At 40.9% G+C, this 20,020-nt stretch overlaps 5 protein-coding genes across 5 annotated transcripts; 2 read left to right on the forward strand and 3 right to left on the reverse strand.

The window, feature by feature from the left end:
- Positions 1-1,477: 1,477 nt before the first annotated feature.
- LOC122023320 lies at positions 1,478-7,260 on the reverse strand. The gene is made up of 13 exons (XM_042581373.1): positions 7,062-7,260; positions 6,318-6,391; positions 6,108-6,188; positions 5,005-5,080; positions 4,266-4,336; positions 3,114-3,215; positions 2,919-3,008; positions 2,776-2,850; positions 2,645-2,677; positions 2,432-2,566; positions 2,179-2,277; positions 2,060-2,101; positions 1,478-1,884 (listed from the first exon to the last, which is right to left on the reverse strand). Exons 1-13 carry the CDS (start codon positions 7,096-7,098, stop codon positions 1,513-1,515), a joined length of 1,287 nt encoding a protein of 428 aa, XP_042437307.1. The 5' UTR covers positions 7,099-7,260; the 3' UTR covers positions 1,478-1,512.
- Positions 7,261-8,202: 942 nt separating this feature from the next.
- On the reverse strand, positions 8,203-10,965 carry LOC122024436 (pentatricopeptide repeat-containing protein At3g24000, mitochondrial-like). The gene is made up of 2 exons (XM_042583065.1): positions 10,789-10,965; positions 8,203-10,699 (listed from the first exon to the last, which is right to left on the reverse strand). The coding sequence occupies exons 1-2, from the start codon at positions 10,888-10,890 to the stop codon at positions 8,504-8,506; spliced, it is 2,298 nt and encodes a 765-aa protein (XP_042438999.1). The 5' UTR covers positions 10,891-10,965; the 3' UTR covers positions 8,203-8,503.
- A 2,493-nt stretch (positions 10,966-13,458) lies between these two features.
- LOC122023321 (glutathione S-transferase T3-like) lies at positions 13,459-14,040 on the forward strand. The gene has a single exon (XM_042581374.1). The coding sequence runs from the start codon at positions 13,459-13,461 to the stop codon at positions 14,038-14,040; it is 582 nt and encodes a 193-aa protein (XP_042437308.1).
- A 727-nt stretch (positions 14,041-14,767) lies between these two features.
- On the forward strand, positions 14,768-17,281 carry LOC122023322 (nuclear transport factor 2-like). Its single transcript, XM_042581375.1, has 7 exons — positions 14,768-14,946; positions 15,026-15,294; positions 15,338-15,768; positions 15,852-15,982; positions 16,024-16,169; positions 17,054-17,192; positions 17,249-17,281. The coding sequence occupies exons 1-7, from the start codon at positions 14,896-14,898 to the stop codon at positions 17,279-17,281; spliced, it is 1,200 nt and encodes a 399-aa protein (XP_042437309.1). The 5' UTR covers positions 14,768-14,895.
- A 134-nt stretch (positions 17,282-17,415) lies between these two features.
- LOC122023323 (cation/H(+) antiporter 15-like) lies at positions 17,416-19,596 on the reverse strand. Its single transcript, XM_042581377.1, has one exon. It carries the CDS (start codon positions 19,594-19,596, stop codon positions 17,416-17,418), a length of 2,181 nt encoding a protein of 726 aa, XP_042437311.1.
- Positions 19,597-20,020: the final 424 nt, after the last annotated feature.

Genomic DNA, 20,020 nt, shown 5'->3' on the forward strand with positions numbered 1-20,020 from the left:
ACGGCCGATAATGCTTCCGTCGACTACTTGCGAGCAGGTCGAAGTCGAAGTCGATTTGGACGGTGGCACTGTGTGTAGAGGGAAGAGAAACTTGAGATAGTAGATTTTAATATAAAATATATATTAATAAATTAAATTAATTGTCAACTTAATTAATAGATAATTTAATTAAGTCTAATGAAATTCGACCTAAAAATATTCTATAAAATTTATTAAATTTTAAAAATTCCTAAATAAATTTTATATATTTATATTTATTTGTTTTAATAATATTATTACTAATCAAATTAATAATAATATTATTAATTTTATTACTAATCAAATTTATCAACTTAACATTTTATTAAAAGTTTGACCAAATTAAAAGGTTTACCCACTTTTCAGGTTAATTTAGATCAAAATTATAAATAAAAATATTTAAAATTATTATAATATTGTTGGATTTAAAATTATATTATTAAAGTTTTTTTTTTAAAGTGAGACGTTATCTTCTCTATGGGTGTCAATTCAGGTGGGTCGGGTCGGGTTGGGTCGGGTTGAATTTTTTTAAACCCAACTCGAACCCGAAACCCCTAAACCCGAACCCAACCAACCCAAACCCGATCTAGATAACCAGAAAATTTAATTCAAAACGACTTTTTTTTTTTTGACTATTTTTCTTATAATTCTTCACTTTTATCCCAATACTATATCATTATCATGCTAACATTGATATTAATATATATAAAAACATCTTAATTTTCAAAATAAAATTCGATTTAACCCAAAAAAATTGAATAAACCTTATATTTGGGTCAAGCTGGGTCAACCCGAGTCAACCTGAACTCGACCTAACCCAATCCAAAAATTTTCAATACTAAAACCCTCCAACCCGAACCCGAACCCAAAAATACCCAACCCTTGATTTTTTTCGCATCGACTCGGGTTGGATCGTCAGGTCGGGTTCATTTTTTACACTCCTAATCTTCTCTTTGTTTTTAGCCAAAACAAGATAAAAATAGAAAAAGTTGGAATTTTTTTTTGGACAAGTATGCTATTTATTATTTTATTAAAAAAATAAATTTAATTAGTTATTTTAGGTTTTGTTGGTAAATAAATATCGTGCAAAACCATGACCACTTACATTTTTACAAGATTGAATACACCCCCCTTAAATCCATAAGTTTTCGTGAAATTTACAAATGTCTGTAAAAGTCATCAACTCCACAAAAATCTATCATTAAAAAAAATCAATGAAAGTCATTCAATCTCTTGATCGTAAGAGAAGAATAAGTTCACTGATTAATTAGTAGGATAAACTCATCTTTTAAATTATTTTATCAAGTTTTTAAAATAAAGTTATTTAATAATATTCATTTAGGTTTTAAAAATTTATTAATCGAAATGAAATAATCAACCTACTTATTACACAGTTTATAGGACATATACAAAAAAAAAAGGATTAGTTAAAGGTGATGTATGATACACACAATTACTCACTAATTAGCTAAACTTAGGCCTTTTGCAATAATATTAATACCAAGGAAACTTCCACGAAGCGCGAACAGAAGGTTGTGCGGTATCACGACGTTGTGTGGTAGTTCCATATGAAGTTTTAGGAACATCTTCAATGGTCATAGATGATTTTGAAGTATCATGGCATTGGGGGGTAGTTCCATTTGAAGCTTTAGGAGTATCTTCGGTAATCATAGTTGATTTTGAAGTATAGTCAAGTTGTGTGGTAGTTCTGATTGAAGCTTTAGGAGTATCTTCGGTAATCATAGTTGATTTTGAAGTATAGTCAAGTTGTGTGGTAGTTCCGATTGAAGCTTTCGGAGTGTCTTCGGTGGCCGTAGTTGATCTTGGGCCCCTTTGTTTCATTGTGCTGGTGAGTCCCTCCAATTCCTGAAATTCACAATTTTGAATGATAAGCCGATGCCAAGATTGAATCAAACTAGGCAATTACTTGGCACAACGTGCTGATAATTATACTGATTCAATATGCCCGATCTAAATTTTCTTTTTAAAACTTCACAATCAAAAAAGACGACACACAAAAGAAAGAGATGAACATGCAAACCTTTAGGCCTGAAACAGATATAATGGTAGTCGAACGCACAACCTGTAGAGCCATCAGGTTAGTTTCGATATCAGTTAGGGTAACAATAAGAAGTTAACACTAACATGAACACTGCTCACCCTACGGTTCTCGAGAGCTGTATATGATGAGGCTGATGCTGCTGGTTTTGATTCTGAGGATAATGCAGGTTTGATGGACAAAGGTGTCGAAGAGATAGTCTGGTTTCAGGGTAAGAAAGCATTAATAGATGCAATAGCAATTATGATGATATCAAGCTTAATAGGCTAATCTAGCTAATGAATTCAATGCCAAATTATTGCAACATGAAATAAGCGTTCGAATACAAAATAGAGAATTAATGAAGTTTCTTGCCTGAATAAGTTCCTTTTTTCTGTTTTGTTCTACAAGCTTTCTATTTCTCTCTTGCTCTAAGAGTCTTTTATTTCTCTCTTCCTCTAAGCGCTTGACGACTCTGCAAAGATTATAGACTCCTGTAGATGTCTTTTCCTAAAATGCGATATGTTTTCACCGAATCAGATGACAGTTGAAAAACCAACAGATTAAAAAAAAAGTATGTATGCATGCCTGAGTTCCTTCGATCCGTTCAAGCTTTGTATCCTGATGCATGACAGAGTTCAGATATCAGTATGTGATCTTCGAGAATGGATTTCCTTGTGCTTAAGATAATTTTATGAAACAAAATAGACGGTAACTACCAGATCCTGAACAGCACGCTGGAAAGCTTCCAAATCCGTATGAGCCAAATTCAGGTCCTTATGTAGCTCTACCACCTCCAGAAACATAACGGGAGATGAGCATGCTTATCGGTCGAAAGACAATGAAAGCTATAATGTCTAACCTCATCTTTGGTTGCAACTGTAAGCTCCTTGCACTCCTGCAATTTCTTATCTACCTGATTAATCTTTGATGTTAAGTGTCGCTTGGCAGCCTATCAAACAGCAGATTATTAAAGTCAAGCTGTGGAAGATGACAATCAAAATTTTTTCTCCATACACACTAGTCATGATAGAAATTTCCCTTTTGAAAGACATACCCCAATAGATGATGATAGAAGATCTAGCTGACGGCCAATGCGATTGCGAGATTCAGTGAAGCCACGCTGTGTCACGAACATCAAATCTGAGAGTTTCCATCCCTAGGCAGCGTGAATATTAGCATTTATTAGGAGGAAAAGGTAATATTCAAAAGTTTCAGATATCATTCGACAACTTGCAAAAAAATAAACAAAAAAATTGATCGAAAAACTAATCTCGGGGCAAGAATAACCGAACGTAATCTCTCATTCACTAATCTATTTGCATTTAAGGGCGCGGTGCATAACATTTCATAGTACTAGCTGAGGACAACCGTAATGTAATTAACTTCAATTAACATTAATCTAAAATTGTTGTTGTGTGACCTGGAAGTCACGGGGTTCGAGTCGCGGAAACAACCTCTTTCAAAGCAGGGTAAATACTATGTACAATAGACCCTTCTTCAGGACCCCACATTGATGGGAGCTTCGTACACCGGACTGTCCTTTTAACATTAATCTAAAATGAAGAAACTAAAGTTTGATACTCTAAATCCTACGATATAAAAAAAAAAAAATCAAACGTAGCGTCCAAATTTAGAATATCAAACTCGGGTTTACTCAAAATGAGAAAAAGGATCTTAGGGACTTCAAACAAATACAAACCTTCAAATAAAATATTAATCTTAGCCATTGTCTATGTGCCACAGTAAAGTTGTTACTGTGTGACTTAGAGGTCATGAGTTCGAGTCTCAGAATCAGCCTTTTGCAAAGCAAGGTAAGGCTACAGACAATAGACCCTTCTTCGAGACCCCGCATTGATACGCACCGGACTGCCCTTTATTGTCTATGTGCCCCGAAGATCCTGCCCCTAGTAATGAATTGTAAGTGGTACAGCCACAATAGGAACCACTAACTAGACGAAAACAGGTTATAAACTCATCTAACTAATAATGAACCACGTTGAGTGAATTGGTTCGACAAATCAAATGACATTAGCATGCAGCTGCTGTCATAGAAGGACTGAATTATATGCTGCAACCCAAGTGTCAAATCATTTAAATGTTTAGTAGAAGCACATGACATCCAGCTTCTTCGAAAAGGTAGCATATCTCAGAAGGAAATTCTTAGAGTTAATCTTTAGTGTCATTGAGAAGAAACAATAAAGCCTACCTTCCACCAAATAATGGCGTATCCAAGAGCTCCAATAACAATGATAGTTGTAACGCCAAATCTTCCAGAACCTGCAATTTACATTATTGACATATCAGCAGAAAGAATTGTTCAAAATAAATGATGAAAACAAAACTACATAGTCAGGGAAAATCAAACAATAGCTGAATAATGTGTTAGGGTTAATAATTGTACATGAATCAATGCAATACAATTTTGTCTATTCATTTGGATCCAAAGGGGGTTCTCTCCTATGGTCACTCCTTATTGAGGGGGAGGATGTTGACATGAGGAACATGCTTGTGGTCTCCCCCGTCTTGCTCTCATTTTTTTCTCAACCCAGAAATCCACAAGACTATGTCCTTCATCCAACCAAGTATGCATTGTTGATGTGTGTAGTCAACAACGAAGAAGCATGATGAGCATTACAACAGCAGTACACGTAATGGAATGAGCTACATGGTCTTTCATGTTGAACAAGACTCCCCATTATCTGGAAGCAATCTTTTATACAGAACATGGAGATAAACAAAGGCAATCTAACTATGGAAAACAGTAAAAGTTCATCAACCGATAGTTTTATGTGTGTGACTGAATGAGAGAGTGTGCATTAACAAAATGAAATCAACTAAGTATTAAAGACATGGTTTGTGACAGTGCAACATACAATCAGATTGTAATGGTAAAAAGTACATTTTTCACTGATGCACATCTACAAGTAATGAGCAATGTAAATAACCTGATCCTGAACCAGTTATGACTGTAACTGATGTTGATTTACCCAAAAGTTTTAACTGCTCCCTCAAAGTATTAACCTGTAAACATTAGCACACTGTCAACAAAATTGTAAATTAACTATATACATATAGAAATTATGGTCAGGGATACCGGCAAAAGTGACATTGGCATTGGAATTGGATGAATCATCCAAAAAAAAGGCAACCCGGTGCACGAAGCTCCCGCTATGCGGGGTCCCGGAGAAGGATCCATTGTACGCATCCTTACTCTGCTTTTTGCAAGAGGCTGTTTTCAGGATTCGAACCCGTGACCTTATGATCACAAAGCAATAATTTTACCGTTGCACCAAGGCTTCCCTTCGGATGAATCATCCAACAAAGCTAAAAATTACAAGATAGGAAAATATATTCTTATTCAAAAGCTTCCTAAAAGTCTTCTTGATAGACCAATCCGAATTTTTTTTATCTTTGAGCCATTAGACCAATTGAAAATTTTCATACTAGAAAGCTGACGATTCCATCAAGAGCCAATATGTTGTTCATACATCAGTGTATCTTTTGTAATTGTTTCCCCTCTAAGACAAAGTTTAAAGCAACTTCTAATTTGTAGATAATATTTTTTTCCTACTTCGCAATACTCTTTCCATGTACTGAAAAAAGTACAACTCAACCAACTTAGAAATTTATCAATTACAATGGACAACCAAATGCACAGATGTCTTCGAATGATTGAAATCTAATTTTGTTCATTTGAAACATCTGAATACGAGGATGATGGATACCATGATAGTGATTCTGCAAATGATCCCAATGTAATTTTGGATTTCCTAACCAAATAGCTACACTACAACCATTTTACATTGATAATGTTCCAAGTTAGGTAAAATGAATTTATTACCCATAGTGATTGTTTAATTGCATGCTATATAATATTTAGGGTGAGACAATGGTAAAATTTTCATTAAACTTTCAAGCATTAATTGTTTACCTTCAAGGACCAAAATCCAACATACAGATATAACTGAGAATTATGCAAGTTGCAACAGTGAAAATACTTATAACTACAAACATGATCTAGTGAGAACTACAAGCATGGCATATTAACCTCAGCTAACAGAAAATCTGATTGTGGTTTGCTTGTGGATCGGGTGCCATTTTTCTCTTGTTGCGAAAGCATAGTGACAATCTGTTAAAAAAAGAAACCACAAATAGTTAGACAAGGACTAGCTGGTCACTTCCTGGTAAAGCATTAAAATGAATCATACAAGACAATTGAGAATTTTGTTTCAAATAGAGTAGAGTTTGGACAGTATACCTTAAAAGCACCAGAAAAAAGTCTTGTAACATCAAGTAATTGCCAATCCATTGGGAGTGCAGTCCCAATTATACCTGCAAAACAACCAATTCATATCGTAGGAATTGGGGAATTGGGTATATATAGTCTCATGATAAAACTCTAAATCTGGAACTACTAATGTAGGACTAGTTCCTCTTGACCAATAGCCCTATTAATATGATAATACCTCTAACACTCGCCCTTAAGGTGAAGCATAAATGTACATATATACCTCTCACACGCAAGAGAAACAGATTGATCTTATCATATTTACAATCAACTTATCTATGAAGACCTATTCGGTAATACATGAAATTTGCAATGCTACTCTTACTGCATAAAGCATTGAAACAACACACTGTAATATCTGCATCAACAACTTCAGCAAACCTTTTCAATGAACCAGCTTTAAAGTAAAAAAAGGAAGGAAAAAAAAAGTCCACTTTAACTGATATATTAAATTCTTCCTACTAAAATCATCCCCATAACCCATAAAAACGTTTTTTTAGAGATACTATTGCTCTTGCTACCAACAAATGCTACTTTAGTATGCTATTACATTCGTCGTCGTTAAAAAAAATCAACAATCCATTAAGAAAGCACCGATCCTCTGGGCCAAGACCAAATTCTCGCCAAGAGATTAATGACAAATGAAGCAATTCAATGGGAGACACGGAGAACCCCGCTACTTACGGATGAGAGATATAGATGAAAAAAGGGTACCTGCTCCAAGGACGATTGCAAGCTTCGAAAGCACCATGGTATATCCAAAAAAAAAAAAAAAAAATCCTCCTAAACCCTCAAAGGGCCCCTTCAACCAACGCTCTTTCGCTATCGCAGGTACGAGAGTAAAGTTCTCAAGTAGAACACCGATGGCGGCGTCGCCGGCGCGCCGAAATCTCGGAGCCAATGCTCAACTGTAGATCCCAAGTTGCTCTCGGGCTTCCGTTCGTGCCCTTTTATAGTAGTCATCACGAAAAAATCGCGCACGGTATTTGATCGTCTCGCGATTAATCCTAGCCGTAGGATTGCGTCGCGGCCATGCGTAGATTTCATGATCAACGGTACAAATTTAATTGGAATCCCTAATAGTTTTGGGGCGTCAACCGGGTCGGGTCGGCTTAGCTTACGCAAAGGACTAGGTCTTAACGAGCACAATTAAAGCTTAATTAGGCGAGACAAACTTGAGATAATTATATTTATGAACTCATATAAAACACAAGTTCTCAATTGGCATACAAATTTTACATATAATTAAAAAAAACAATTATCTCTAAATAATTAGTTTTTTAATTATAAATTAACATTTTTAAAAATATTCCTATGATTTTTTTAAAAAAAATTAAAATCCGGTGTGGTGAAGATAGTTGGCACCATGTGATATAGTCAAGTCAACGGTCAAGCTGAGCTGGAAGTTAAGTCAAACCAAGCTCGAGTCAAGACAAGCAGAGCTCGAGTTAGATCAGACCGAGCTTGGGTCAAGTCGACCCCGCTAGAAGACCTCAAATCAACTCTGTCCAATTCACATTCAAGCTTGGTCCGCCCCAATTTACAACTTTGATTTGATGCAGCGTTTATTGGAGCGAGCTGATCACTAAGGCTGACTTACAAGGAAGCCAACTTAACAAAAGTTGACTCAACCAAAGTCCGACATGAAGGAAGTCGATTTGATTGAAGTCCGACCCAAAGGAAGGACAACCTACTTGAAGATTGAAGTTTGATCTGAAAGAGGCCGACCTGATTGAAGTCTGTCCTGAAAGAAATCAATCTAATTGAGGTAAATCACAATGATTTGTGCCCCACCAAATCCGAGGTTCGATCGCCTCAAATAGTAAATTTTCATCTACTTACCATTTCAGCTATGTTTAAGGGCTTCAAGGCACAAAACCATAATAAGGTAGCCTAAAAAAAAGGGCGGGCCTCCTACAACATTAAGGGACTTCAAATACAAACACATCACAATTGTTTCTCGAAACCGAAGAGATCCACTTCGATCGTAAACAATGCTTTACTTTTAAAATCACTTCGAGCTCCATCTACAAATTCCACCATCTTTCGCAAATCAATCACAATTTGCACAACCTCAAGAAGGGGTACATATCGAAGTTTCGATCAGTAGGAAGTGTGGAGTTCGGGTATCAAAATGACGACTTTTGACATTAGTATCATAGGAATGCCCCGAAATCTCCACACGAGCATTTGCCGTCGGTAAACCGGTGGAGCCGCTTGCTATCCCTCACAATGATCTCTCTTTTGGTTATTGTAGTAAAGAACTTCACTAAATTATGGCAGTCCCTGCACATTGTGATGTTCTTGACGACTCGTACGGTTGCCCCTTCGGCCGTATTGATCATACCGAAGGCGATGGCCAATCTTTCGCTATGGTGCTTGATGGTGGAAGAGCCATTCGAGCTTTCTTCATCCTCCTTGACCGAGACCTCGACACTTTTGTAAGGAACATACCCCAGGCTTGTTGCTTCTCGAAGCAAATTCTCCAATAAATTGTACATCTCGGTGCTCTGAGGGTGTGATTTGTCGTTGGCTAGGAAGAAAGAAACTTGGCCTTTGATGCTAATCCAGCTTCGATCTCGTATGATTCCGATGTTCTCGTCTTTCATCAGACTTCTCACTTTAGCAACATCCTGCCACCTCTCTGCCGATATGTACATGTTCAGCAGCAACACATATGTCTCGATCCCTTTCGGTTTGATCTCGAGCAACTTCTCTGCAGCATAAAATCCTAGGTCCTTGTTGCCGTGGCTTCGACACCCGGCGATCAAAATCGACCAAATGATCTCATTTGGTTGAAAATCCATCTTATCTACGAATGCAAAAGCATCCTCCAGCCGGCCTCGTCTCACAAACATATCGATCATGCAAGCATAATGATCCATAACAGGCCTGATCCCGTACTCGTCTGTCATCATGTCGAAATAATACTCAGCCTCATCGATCATGCCTGCGTGGCTACAGGCAGATAGCACGCCGACGAAGGTGACTTGGTTAGGCCTTACACCGGCCGACCTCATGTTCTCGAAGAGTCGTATCGCTTCCTTAGGACGACCATGCTGTGAGTAGCAGGTGAGCATAGAAGTCCAAGATATCAAGGTCCTTGTCGACATCTCCAAAAATGCTCTGATTGCATCCTCAATGCAACCACATTTGTTATACATGTTCAGTAATGCACTGCTCACGACGACATCCGATAAATACCCGGTCTTGACGGTCTGAGCATGAATCTGCTCTCCTTGCTCTAAAGCCAGAAGGCTGCTGCAAACGGTTAGAATGCTCGAAAAGCTAAAGAGATCCGGCTTTGTCCCTGACCGATTGAGTTTCTGAAACACTTTGAGTGCCTCAAAGCCACTGAGGTTGGATTCGATATCATCTTTTGCCCAATTCATCCTCTGAGCATGGCCGGCGATCATCGCATTCCATGTGATCAGACTAACTCTATCCATTTCGTCGAACAATCTCCTCGCCTCATTGATCTCGCCGCATTTCTGATACAAGTAGATGGTTGAATTCTTCACAGGAAGCTGCTGCTCGCATCCAAATTTGATGCAGAAAGAGTGAATTTGCTTCCCCAGACGAAGATCCCGAACCATGCAGCACAAGCTCAACACACTCGTCAGAGTATACTCGTTTGGCTCGACATTTTCAGAGAGCATATTGGCGAAGATACTCAGACCCAATTCAGGATAGCCATTGTCGCCGCAAGATGAGATGGCCGTGGTCCAAGATATCACATTCTTGTCGGGAATTCTTTCAAACACTTTCAAACAAGATTCAAAGCTTCCGCATTTGGAGTATAAGCTGCAAAGTGAGTTGCCCATGCTTGTTTCAGATTCAGCCCCATACTTAATCACATAACCATGAACTTGTTTACCGATCTCGATCGAGCTGAGAGCGCAGCATGCGCTCAGAACAGCTCCGATCGTGAAGCTCGTCGGATAACACTCCGATTCAAGTAAGTGAAGAAACACTCCGATGGCGTCAGTGGGCTGAGAATTGTGAACGTAGCCAGTGATCATTGCCGTCCAAGCGACGACATTTCTGCGGGGCAATGTGACAAACACCTTGCGAGCGTATTCCGTCGAGCCGCATTTCATGTACAAATTGACGAGGGACGTCGACAGAAAGGTCTCTTGATGGAAGCCGGTCTTAATAATGTGAGCGTGGACGACTCCGGCGTCGGGAAGTGACTTGGTCTCGACGCACCGCTGCAGAAGGGGAACGTAGAAGGCGGACTCGACGGCCGTCCCTTCTCTCAGCAGAGCTAGAGCTTCCTGCGCGTCGAGAGGCGGCGCCGAGGCCTCCTGGACACCTTCCGCCGCCGGCGGCCTTCTCTGGTAAGCCAATTTCTGCATCAAAATGAAATATTTATCCCCAAATTGTAGGAATTAGTGTTCGGTGTGACGTTCAGCGGGGAGGAGGAGGAGGTGAGCGGTACCTTTTCTAGAGGGACCGCGGACGCCGGAAGGAGCTTCCGGGGGTCGGAGTCGAGCCTGTGCAGGGTGGCGCCGCCGACTGCGAGAGAAGGCAGGGACGCCATGGAGCAAGGGAGGAGATGGAGTGGAGGTCGTTGAGGTTGGCATTTCGCTCAGCTCTGCAGCTTTGTGGCGTGCGTGAGCTGTGGCGATAAGGGACGCAATCTTGTGGCTACGCCTTGCTATTCGCCCAAGAGATGGTGGGACCCACTTGCCACGTAGGTTATTCCACCGTGGCTATTTTTAAATGAGTAATGATGCAGAACGGCGAACGACGTGGCTCCAACGTATCAATTTCTAGCTCAGCCCAGTGAATGAACCTTCTTCCCCCTTAGACATTTAGCCCTGAAACGAAGTCTAATTCGTTGAAAATTCCCCTTTCTCTTACTGCCAGTGAGCCGGCGAAGATAAGAGAATCATCGGACCTAAATTGCTCCGCGAAGGAACTCAGCTATTGGAGTGAAATTGTGTCTCCCTTGCTCCCAACGAAAAATTGCAGCGAAGGAAGCTGCAAATTCTTCGATTGTTTCTTTGTCATTTTAGATTAAGCATGATCATCTAATTATACTAAAAGTTTTTTTCATGATATACCACATATATAAACGATGATGAAAATTCAGAAATATTTTTGACATTGTTATGTGATTATAATCTTTGGAGTACATATGAACATTTGTCAACCATAATTTGAATAATCATATGAATGTTTTTGAATTTTCGCTTGATAATAATTCATAGCTAAGCAAACTAAATTGACCATGATGATTCACTCCAGTAAAATAAGCAAATGATATGTAATAATTATTAGTCAAATAGATTATATTAAAAGTCATGATATCAGAAAAGTAATCATATGCATTTTACATCTGTCCAAAAAAATAAAAAATATTTATTATTCAAGATTTTCTGTCTGTATCAAGCACATAAAACAAGTTTGAGTTTAACTTTACATGCGGCAAATATAAGTACTCAAGGCTTGAACATCTTCATCCCCTAACCTCAACCTTCTAACTTCTAAAATATAATTTTTATACTTTCTCTCGTCGAATAAAAACTCTCATAGCCTCTAGTCTCAATTATAAATGAATGAAAATTTTTACTCAAAGTTATTATAGTTTGATCATTTAATTCCAGTTTTCTCTTTGTAAAAAAAAATCTAATACTTTATTATATTTAAAATGTCGTGACTTTTTAAGGCTCAAGATATGATTATGTTTAAGGTAAATACTAATTATCACAAAGTTTTATCATTCCGAATAACAATATTAATCTTAGATTTGTAATTCGTTTTAGCAGAAGGTGTAGGGTATAAAATAATTTTTGTCTAAGATAATGTCTTACAACATTTGGCATATCTAATAGAGAAATATTTTTACTTTTCATCATTTCTATTTTTCTAATCTAATTTAAAAATACCAAAATCAACATTTTGAGCATAAGATTTATAAAAATTATGGACCTCTTTTTTGGATGAAAAAGTTATTCCTTTCAAATATGCTACCTTAGCGGCCTCCCTAGTGGCAACTCATAAAAAAAAATTATTATTTGAAAAAGTTATTCCAATCTCAAGAATCTTGATTTCATTAAAACTAAATGGGTATTTATGCATATATTCGTTGTTATTCTTTACCTCATTTGAATCATTTTTACCTTGTTCCATGACATTTTCTTTACATGCATTTATATAAAAATTTAAAACATAACTTATTTACTGGTTGCTAAGAATAGAGGGCGGAATATATTGAAACCCCCCAAAAGTTATTCAATCAATATGGACACTTTCATGTACGCAGCCGTCACTCCAAATGTTATAATACTCTTAATCCAAAAGAAACCTAATTCCCAACTATTTCCCAATCCAATAATTAAAAGTTTGAACAATCTAATACATATCTAGATGGTGTAGTCCTAAATTTTGAGGGTAGCTTGTCATTGAATGAAAATTTTCGATCGGCTTAAAAAGAGGGTACTCGTTTAGGAGTTGCGGCTGAGAGCATCCACAATGGGGGATATTTGGAGGGGATATTTCTCCAAATATCCCCCACTCCCAAATATCCCCTATTGTGGGGATATTTGATGGGGTAATGAAAATCACTGGGCACTCATCAGTGCCCGGTGATTTCCCCTTGTGGGCTGCCACTATTTTTTATTTTACTTTTTATTTTTTTAATTGTTGATGGAACCCACCTTAAATGTGGATCTGTGACTTCATTTTTTTTTATTTTTAAAATTTTAATTAAATTCAGACGATTAAAACATTAAAATCGAAGCATACGTTGGAAAAATTAAACGTTCGAGGAATCAACGTTCGAAAAATTAAACGTTGGGTAACGTTCAAGTTCTCCCTATATATACATCCTTTTTTTCATCTATTTTCATCATTTCCATACCCATTGCCTACCAAAAATTTAGAGAGATGGATAAAAATTCCGGTCATTATTTCTCGAGTCCGTCCTAATTTCTTCGATCCTCAATTTCCATTTCCCACTCAACATCCACCAAATTTCCAACATTTTCCATACCCACCACCATATTACCATAATTTCCAAAGTTATCCAAATTCTTTGAGTGGCGACCCTCGAGCTCCGTTTTATATATATCCTCCAGAATATTGACAGAGTAGTCAGTATTTCATGCAAGCCCCATCTCATGGAAATAATCAGCTTCAATCACCAAAGATTCAATCAAATGAATCGAGAATAGCTAGTGTTGATGTAGCTGATAGTGATAAAGGTACACCTTATGCAGTTCCCGATTCACAATTTCCTTCATTCTCATCTGAAATAGGATCCGACGATATTATTCTAAATCAAGCAGCCTACACAATTATAAGTGAAGATTCAGTAGTTGGTAATGCCCAGAAGAGTGAGTCATTTTGGAAACGAGTTGTGGCATACTTCAATACCAATCGAGCTAAGGAAGCTAAAAAGAGAACTGCGGAGAAAGCAAAATCACATTGGGCTTCATTGAAAAAGATCGTAAATAGATACAATGGAATCTATAATAAATGGTATAATGATCGACCAAGCGGATGGAGTGACGAGGATTTGATGGTGCGAGCTCATGAAGAATATAAGAGTACTTTTAAAACTACTTTCCAATATGAGCATGTGTGGAGAATCATGAAAAATAGTCCTATGTATGCTCCACAATACTCAGATCGACGGGCTACAAAAAAAAGCAAGAACATCAGAATCATGAGGTGCACATACTGACTCTTCTAAACCTAACACAACTGCTGATATAGATGATAGAGAAATCCGATCTCGTCCAATGGGACAGAAGGCAGCAAAGAGGAAAGGCAAAGAAAGAGTAGACCTACTTGACGAATTGAATCAAGCTATGCAACAATCAATGACACATTTGGAAGAGTATAATAACAATAAGAAAGTTGATCAACTCATCCAAGTACATCAACTCCTCGTAATGGACACATGAGGCATGACTGATGAACAACTTCAAAATCATCTAGCGATATGTGAACAACTGAAGAAAAAATTGAACGTGTAGTGAATTTCTATGGTTTATTTTATCTGCTTAATGTTTAGTTTATTAATTATAGTTTATCATTATGTATTTTATTAATTAAATATGGTGTGTATCTCTGTATTTTAATTTTAAATTTATAAAATGTTTGTATTTGTATGAACTTAAATTTATATTTCTATTATATTTTTATTAAAATTAAATGTAAGTTAATTAAATGGTCGTGGACCTTATAAATATTTGGTTGATGGTGCATGAGATATTTAATTGTAGAATTGAAGATATTTAAAAGTGAATATTTGATGAGTGAGACTCATAAATATTTGGGATATTTCATTGTAAAAATTGAGATATTTGAATAATGGGATATTTGAAAGTTAATGTGGAAATGGAGTCCACAAATACTTGGGAGAAATATCTAATGTGGATGCTCTGAAAGGACTAGAAGAAGGGAGTGTCCAGTCAGAGGAACCTGAAGGGAAACGGCCTGAATCCTTTGCTTCTCCGAGTTTGAAGGGAGTGTACAAGCCTAGGTTGTCCTTCGGGTTCGTTTCTAGGGCTTTACTGGATCTCCGCCTCGCCAAATGGCAGCCCAGCCGTCCGGTGTTGAAAGATCTCCGCTTTCCGCTAAAGTGGTAACGAACTCGTTTGCCTCGTTCTTTCTTTTTTTGTTGGTGTGGTTGTCTGACTCTAACATGATGGCTGGCGATTCAGGTGGGTAGCACTTTCGTTGATCAGTACTATCATATCCTCCAGCACTCGCCTGATTTGTTGCATCGATTCTACCAAGAAAGCAGCAAGCTTGCCCAGCCAGATGACCACGACGCCATGATTTTGGTCACCCCCAATGAGGTGAGCAACCCGCTCCCCCCTGTTATATCGATTTCAGCTGAAGTTGTATTTTTTCCCCACTTTGTGGCAAAAGGCGAAACGCTCGCCCCCAGCGCCTCCGTCGTACCCGACCCAAAGCCATCACAAGAGAAGTAAATCACAGCATCCGAGCGAGCATGTGATGGACAGGGTGTAATACGGGGATAGGGAATTTATTCTCCAGCTGTCCCGAGGATCGACCCTGCGATCTCATTATGACAACACCCGTCACATACCAACTCGGATGACCCGCGAGATCGTATTTTTTCCCCTCTTGAATTTATTGTGGAACGGGATGCAGTCGATCAACCAGAAGGTACTGTTATCGATTGGTCATGTTAGAGCTGAGATGAACACCGTGGACTCACAAGAATCTCTTAGCGGCGGGGTGACTGTGTTTGTGGCTGGGTATCTGATAGGGGAGGACAATGTCAAGAGAACCTTCATCCAGTCTTTCTTCCTTGCTCCACAGGATATTGGTTTCTTTGTGTTGAATGACATATTCAGATTCGTGGAAGAGGTTGAACACCAGCAACTAAGCCAGGACCTGGCGAATGGTAATGCCGAACTGCATCCTGCAGAGGAAGGTCAGTCTTGATTACCCGCCAGTCGTGCTGTAAGTTTTATTGTTTGATTAAAAAAATATGAAGACATTGCTTTTGACCTCCAGCTTTTTCCCTGAAACAAGAGGAGCATGCTCTAGATCAAACCAAAGTTCCAACTATTACTCCAGTGATGGTTGCTGAACCGAGTCCTGTCGCTGCCCAAGGAAACATGACAAAGAAATCATATGCTTCCATTGTGGGAACTATATAAGTTCAATTTTTTGTTGTTAATTCAAGTCTCTCTACAATCATTCATTGATTCTTTTTGTTACATCGACGATGTTTGCTATTTCATCTTATTCGAAAATGGAAAAGTGGAAAGCTGATGCAGACCGTGTCTTGCTTTGCAAAATTAATGCTGAGTCAGAAAAGGAGTTTTCGACGTTAGTCCTCCGACATTCAAGTCAGTTATCGAAACTATAGAGGAAAACAGAGCAACAATAACACAACGCAAACAGCGAATAGTGCGTATTTCCGTCGGTGCTTGGATCCCCTTTATATAGAGTTCTAGTGGACGACGTGCACACTCCTTAAGGCGTGGACATCATACCTTAATAGGGCATGTATATCCCTGACAAGACAGTATAAGCTTCCGCCATACAATCCGTCTGTCTATCATATATTGTGTCAGTGACACTATCTTCCAAAAGGATATTAAGAGATATAACAATGGTCCCGCTGCTTGGCCGAGCCGGACAACCGCTCGGCCAGGACTCCTCCGCTATGTCGGCCTCAGTTGTTCTTCCTTGCGGTGATTGAGTGTAGTAGCTTGTCCCTCTCGATCAGAAAAGCTCTTCGGTCTTTTCAACGTCCTACCGTTCCGCACTGAGCGTTTGGTTATCTTATCGTATTATCCCGAGCTGGACGGGTAGTCAACTCATACAAGTCTCTTGCCGATTGGACACTGATTGCCTCGACCGATCTCAAGTCCTCCGCTCGGCCCCATAGACGATTCCTTTGACACTCTGACATTGACCACCTTCACTTTGACCTCCATCTTGATAGTTGACATGTGTCAGCCGGATCTTTTATCGCCGCATCACTATTCATTTTATATTAATCATGCCCTAAGTATTTGGCAGCCATATGAATCTTATTGGACATTTTTCTAGCACATTTCTCACATGAACTAAACTAAATAAGCAGATTTATAGGTATTTTTATTCGTTGTCCACTACTCTTTAACGATCAACTTTTGTGATAGTTCATAAAAGCTCATTGGTAATTTGTGAAACTAGTGACTACCATTGTTTCTATCGACCAAAAGTTTCAACCAAAGAATCGATCTAAATTCCTGTTTGCTCACCTGCATTTTGCCATCAGATGCAACACCTGAGCAACTCGAACAGGAGTTCAAGAAAATTGGTCCAATTAAGCCTGACGGCGTACAAGTTAGAAGTCACAAGGTTTGTTTTCTTTAGAACCGATGACCGGTATTTAATTTCTGATTTTGTCTGTCCAGAAAAGCGCTAGAGCTGTAGTGGAATTAGATTGATGTTCGATCGATGCAATATCAAAATCCAATTTCCAAATCTAAATCAAGGAATTTATCGAATCCGAATCCGAATCCATGCATATTGACACGTCGGGCCAACACTAGACTCATTCTGATCATGTGTACCTATCTACCTATGTCGTCGCTGCGAAGGACGCCTTGGGGTTGACGTGGTTCATGAACCGCTGCTCGCCGTCGTCGCCTGCAGTTGGGCCGGGCGGCGGCACCCCTGGTATCGTTCCGACGTACTGATGCACCACCAACACGGAGACTGACATGGCGAAGTCCGACGAGGCCAACAAGTCCCCGATCGGGCCCAACTCCGGGCACTCGGCCCACTCCGTCAGCCCCGCCGTGAGTGACGTCGCCGCCTCCGATTGGCTCCGCCCCACCACGTACAGGTCGTGCGTGTCCCCCATCGCCCGGATGGCGGCCACCGTCTCCTCGGTGCTGCTGGTGACTTGGTCCACATAGACCACCGAGTCGTTGCTCGCGTTCCGCACTCGGAATTCGTTCAAGTAATCGTCGTCCAGCTTCGCCTCCTGCAATTCGAGCGCCGACGGCGGAGGCGATGGCTCATGCACCGGGACGAAGCGCACGACGGTGAGGCCGATGGAGGGGTTCTCGACGGCGCGCCAGCAGTAGGCGAGCGCCTCCCTGTCGTCGGTTCCGCCGAAGAAGAGCAGAGCGATGCGGCGGGAGAGGTGGTGGTCCTCAGAAGCATGGCGGCTCTTGCTGCTGAGCCCGCGGTCGATCAGGATCCCCACCGAGCAGGGCGAGTTGGCGAGGACGTTCTCATTCATGATCTTGAGGTTGGGATTGATGGGCTCCAGCCCGCCGTCGACGGTCTGCTGCTTGTGGAAGGGGATGATGATGATGGTGACGTGTTTGTCCTCCGCCAGGCTGCAGATGTCCTCGTGCATGCTCGAGTACGGCGAGATGATGCTCAGCGTCTGCACCGACACGCCGCCGGTCTGCCTTTCGTACTTGTCGAAGGCGTGGAAGATGTGGTTGCCCTGCCCCTGCGGGCCGGAGGCCCCCATCGTCGGCCTCTGGTGAAGGTGGTCGGAGCTGTGGACGATGAGCATGGTGGAGGTGCGGCCGGCGAGCTCGATGAGGTGGACGACATAGACGAAGATGGGCGAGCGCTTGGTGGGGCAGGTGACGTCGAGGAGCGTGATGATGGACGGCACGTTCCGGGTGTTGTGAACGCAGGCGAGCACCCGAAGCTCCATGTCCGGCTTCGACCTCTGAAGGTTTCGTCGCTTGTAGCCAACGATTCTCCTCAGCGGGCGCTGCAGGTACGACGCCACCGGCGTCGTCACCACCGTCATGACCACCGAAATCAGCACCATCACGGAGAATGACTGCTCATCGACCAGTTGCTTGATGCGGCCGATGTTGAGGATGAGCAACTCGATGAGGCCTCTGGAGTTCAACAGGAAGCCGAGCGTGAGCCCGTCGCGCAATGTCATGGTGTACATGCCGGAGACGATGAAGATGCCGACGATCTTAGCGACGGCGCCGAGAACAGAGACTAGAATGATAATGGCGGCTGCCTGTGCGTTGTTTCGGTGGATGAGCGTCAAGTCTGTCTTCAACCCGCTGATGATGCAGTAGAGCGGCATCATGATGCCGTAGACGATGTCGTGCGTCTTCTCGCTCACCGCCACCTTGACGGGGCCGTTGGGAATCATGAAGCCGACCAAGAACGCGCCGGTGATAGCGTAGATGCCTATGGCTTCCGTCAGCACTCCGGCGAGCATCATGAAGCTGAGGAGGAGGCAGACGTGGAAGTCGCTGGCCAGTTGGCCTTCGGGGATCCTCTGCACCAGCCGGCGCATCACTGGCCGGACAAAAACGATGCAGAAAGTCACGAAGGCGAACCCGGAGAGGGTAATCCAGAGCGACGACAGCGGGTCGTACTCCGAGACGCTGAGCGCGAGGGTGAAGAGGATCCACATGATGGCGTTGTTGGCCATGGCGGCGGAGATGGTGATGCGGCCGATCTCGGAGTTGAGCAGCTTGGTCTTAGCGAGGATTTGGGCGAGGACGGGGAAGGCGGTGGCGGAGTTGCAGACGCCGATGAAGAGCACGCAAGAGATTCGTTTCATGCCTTGCGATAAGAAGTTCCGCAGAGCGAGGCCGGCGGCGGCGCTGATGCCGAAGCTGAGGATGGCGCCGGCAGCTCCGATGATGAAGGCCTTCTGTCCGGACCGATGTATCACCTGGCTGTCCGTCTCGACGCCGACGAGGAAGAGGAAGTATATGAGGCCGAGCTGAGCCACCGTCTCCAGCGTTAAGAGGCTCCTCATCGGGAAGAAGATCGCCGGGAATGAATCCACCCGGCCGAGCAACGTGGGCCCCAAAATTATGCCGCCCTGTCACAGAAATATCAAACTATATTTTGATTTTGATTTTTTTTTTCCTTTAAAAAAAGTGGAATTATTTTGAAGCATAATACTCATTTCCATATTTATACTTAAAAAAAAATATCTAATTATTCAAATTTTCAAAAAGATATTTATTATTATTATCATTTAAATAAAACGATTTTGATTTTATTATAGTGGTTTTGATAATTTTTGAAAAAGTTTTTTTTATATAAAAGCATATAGTATTTATTCTATGCAACTTATTACTAGAGCCGTCAATTTGGGTTGAGCCTGTTGGGTTAGCCCGCCTCGCTAAATAATTTAAGCAGGTTGGGTTGGAATTTTATCAACCCAAGCCCGCCAC

Source organism: Zingiber officinale, chromosome 9B, assembly GCF_018446385.1.
Source record: "Zingiber officinale cultivar Zhangliang chromosome 9B, Zo_v1.1, whole genome shotgun sequence".
NCBI lineage: Eukaryota > Viridiplantae > Streptophyta > Magnoliopsida > Zingiberales > Zingiberaceae > Zingiber > Zingiber officinale.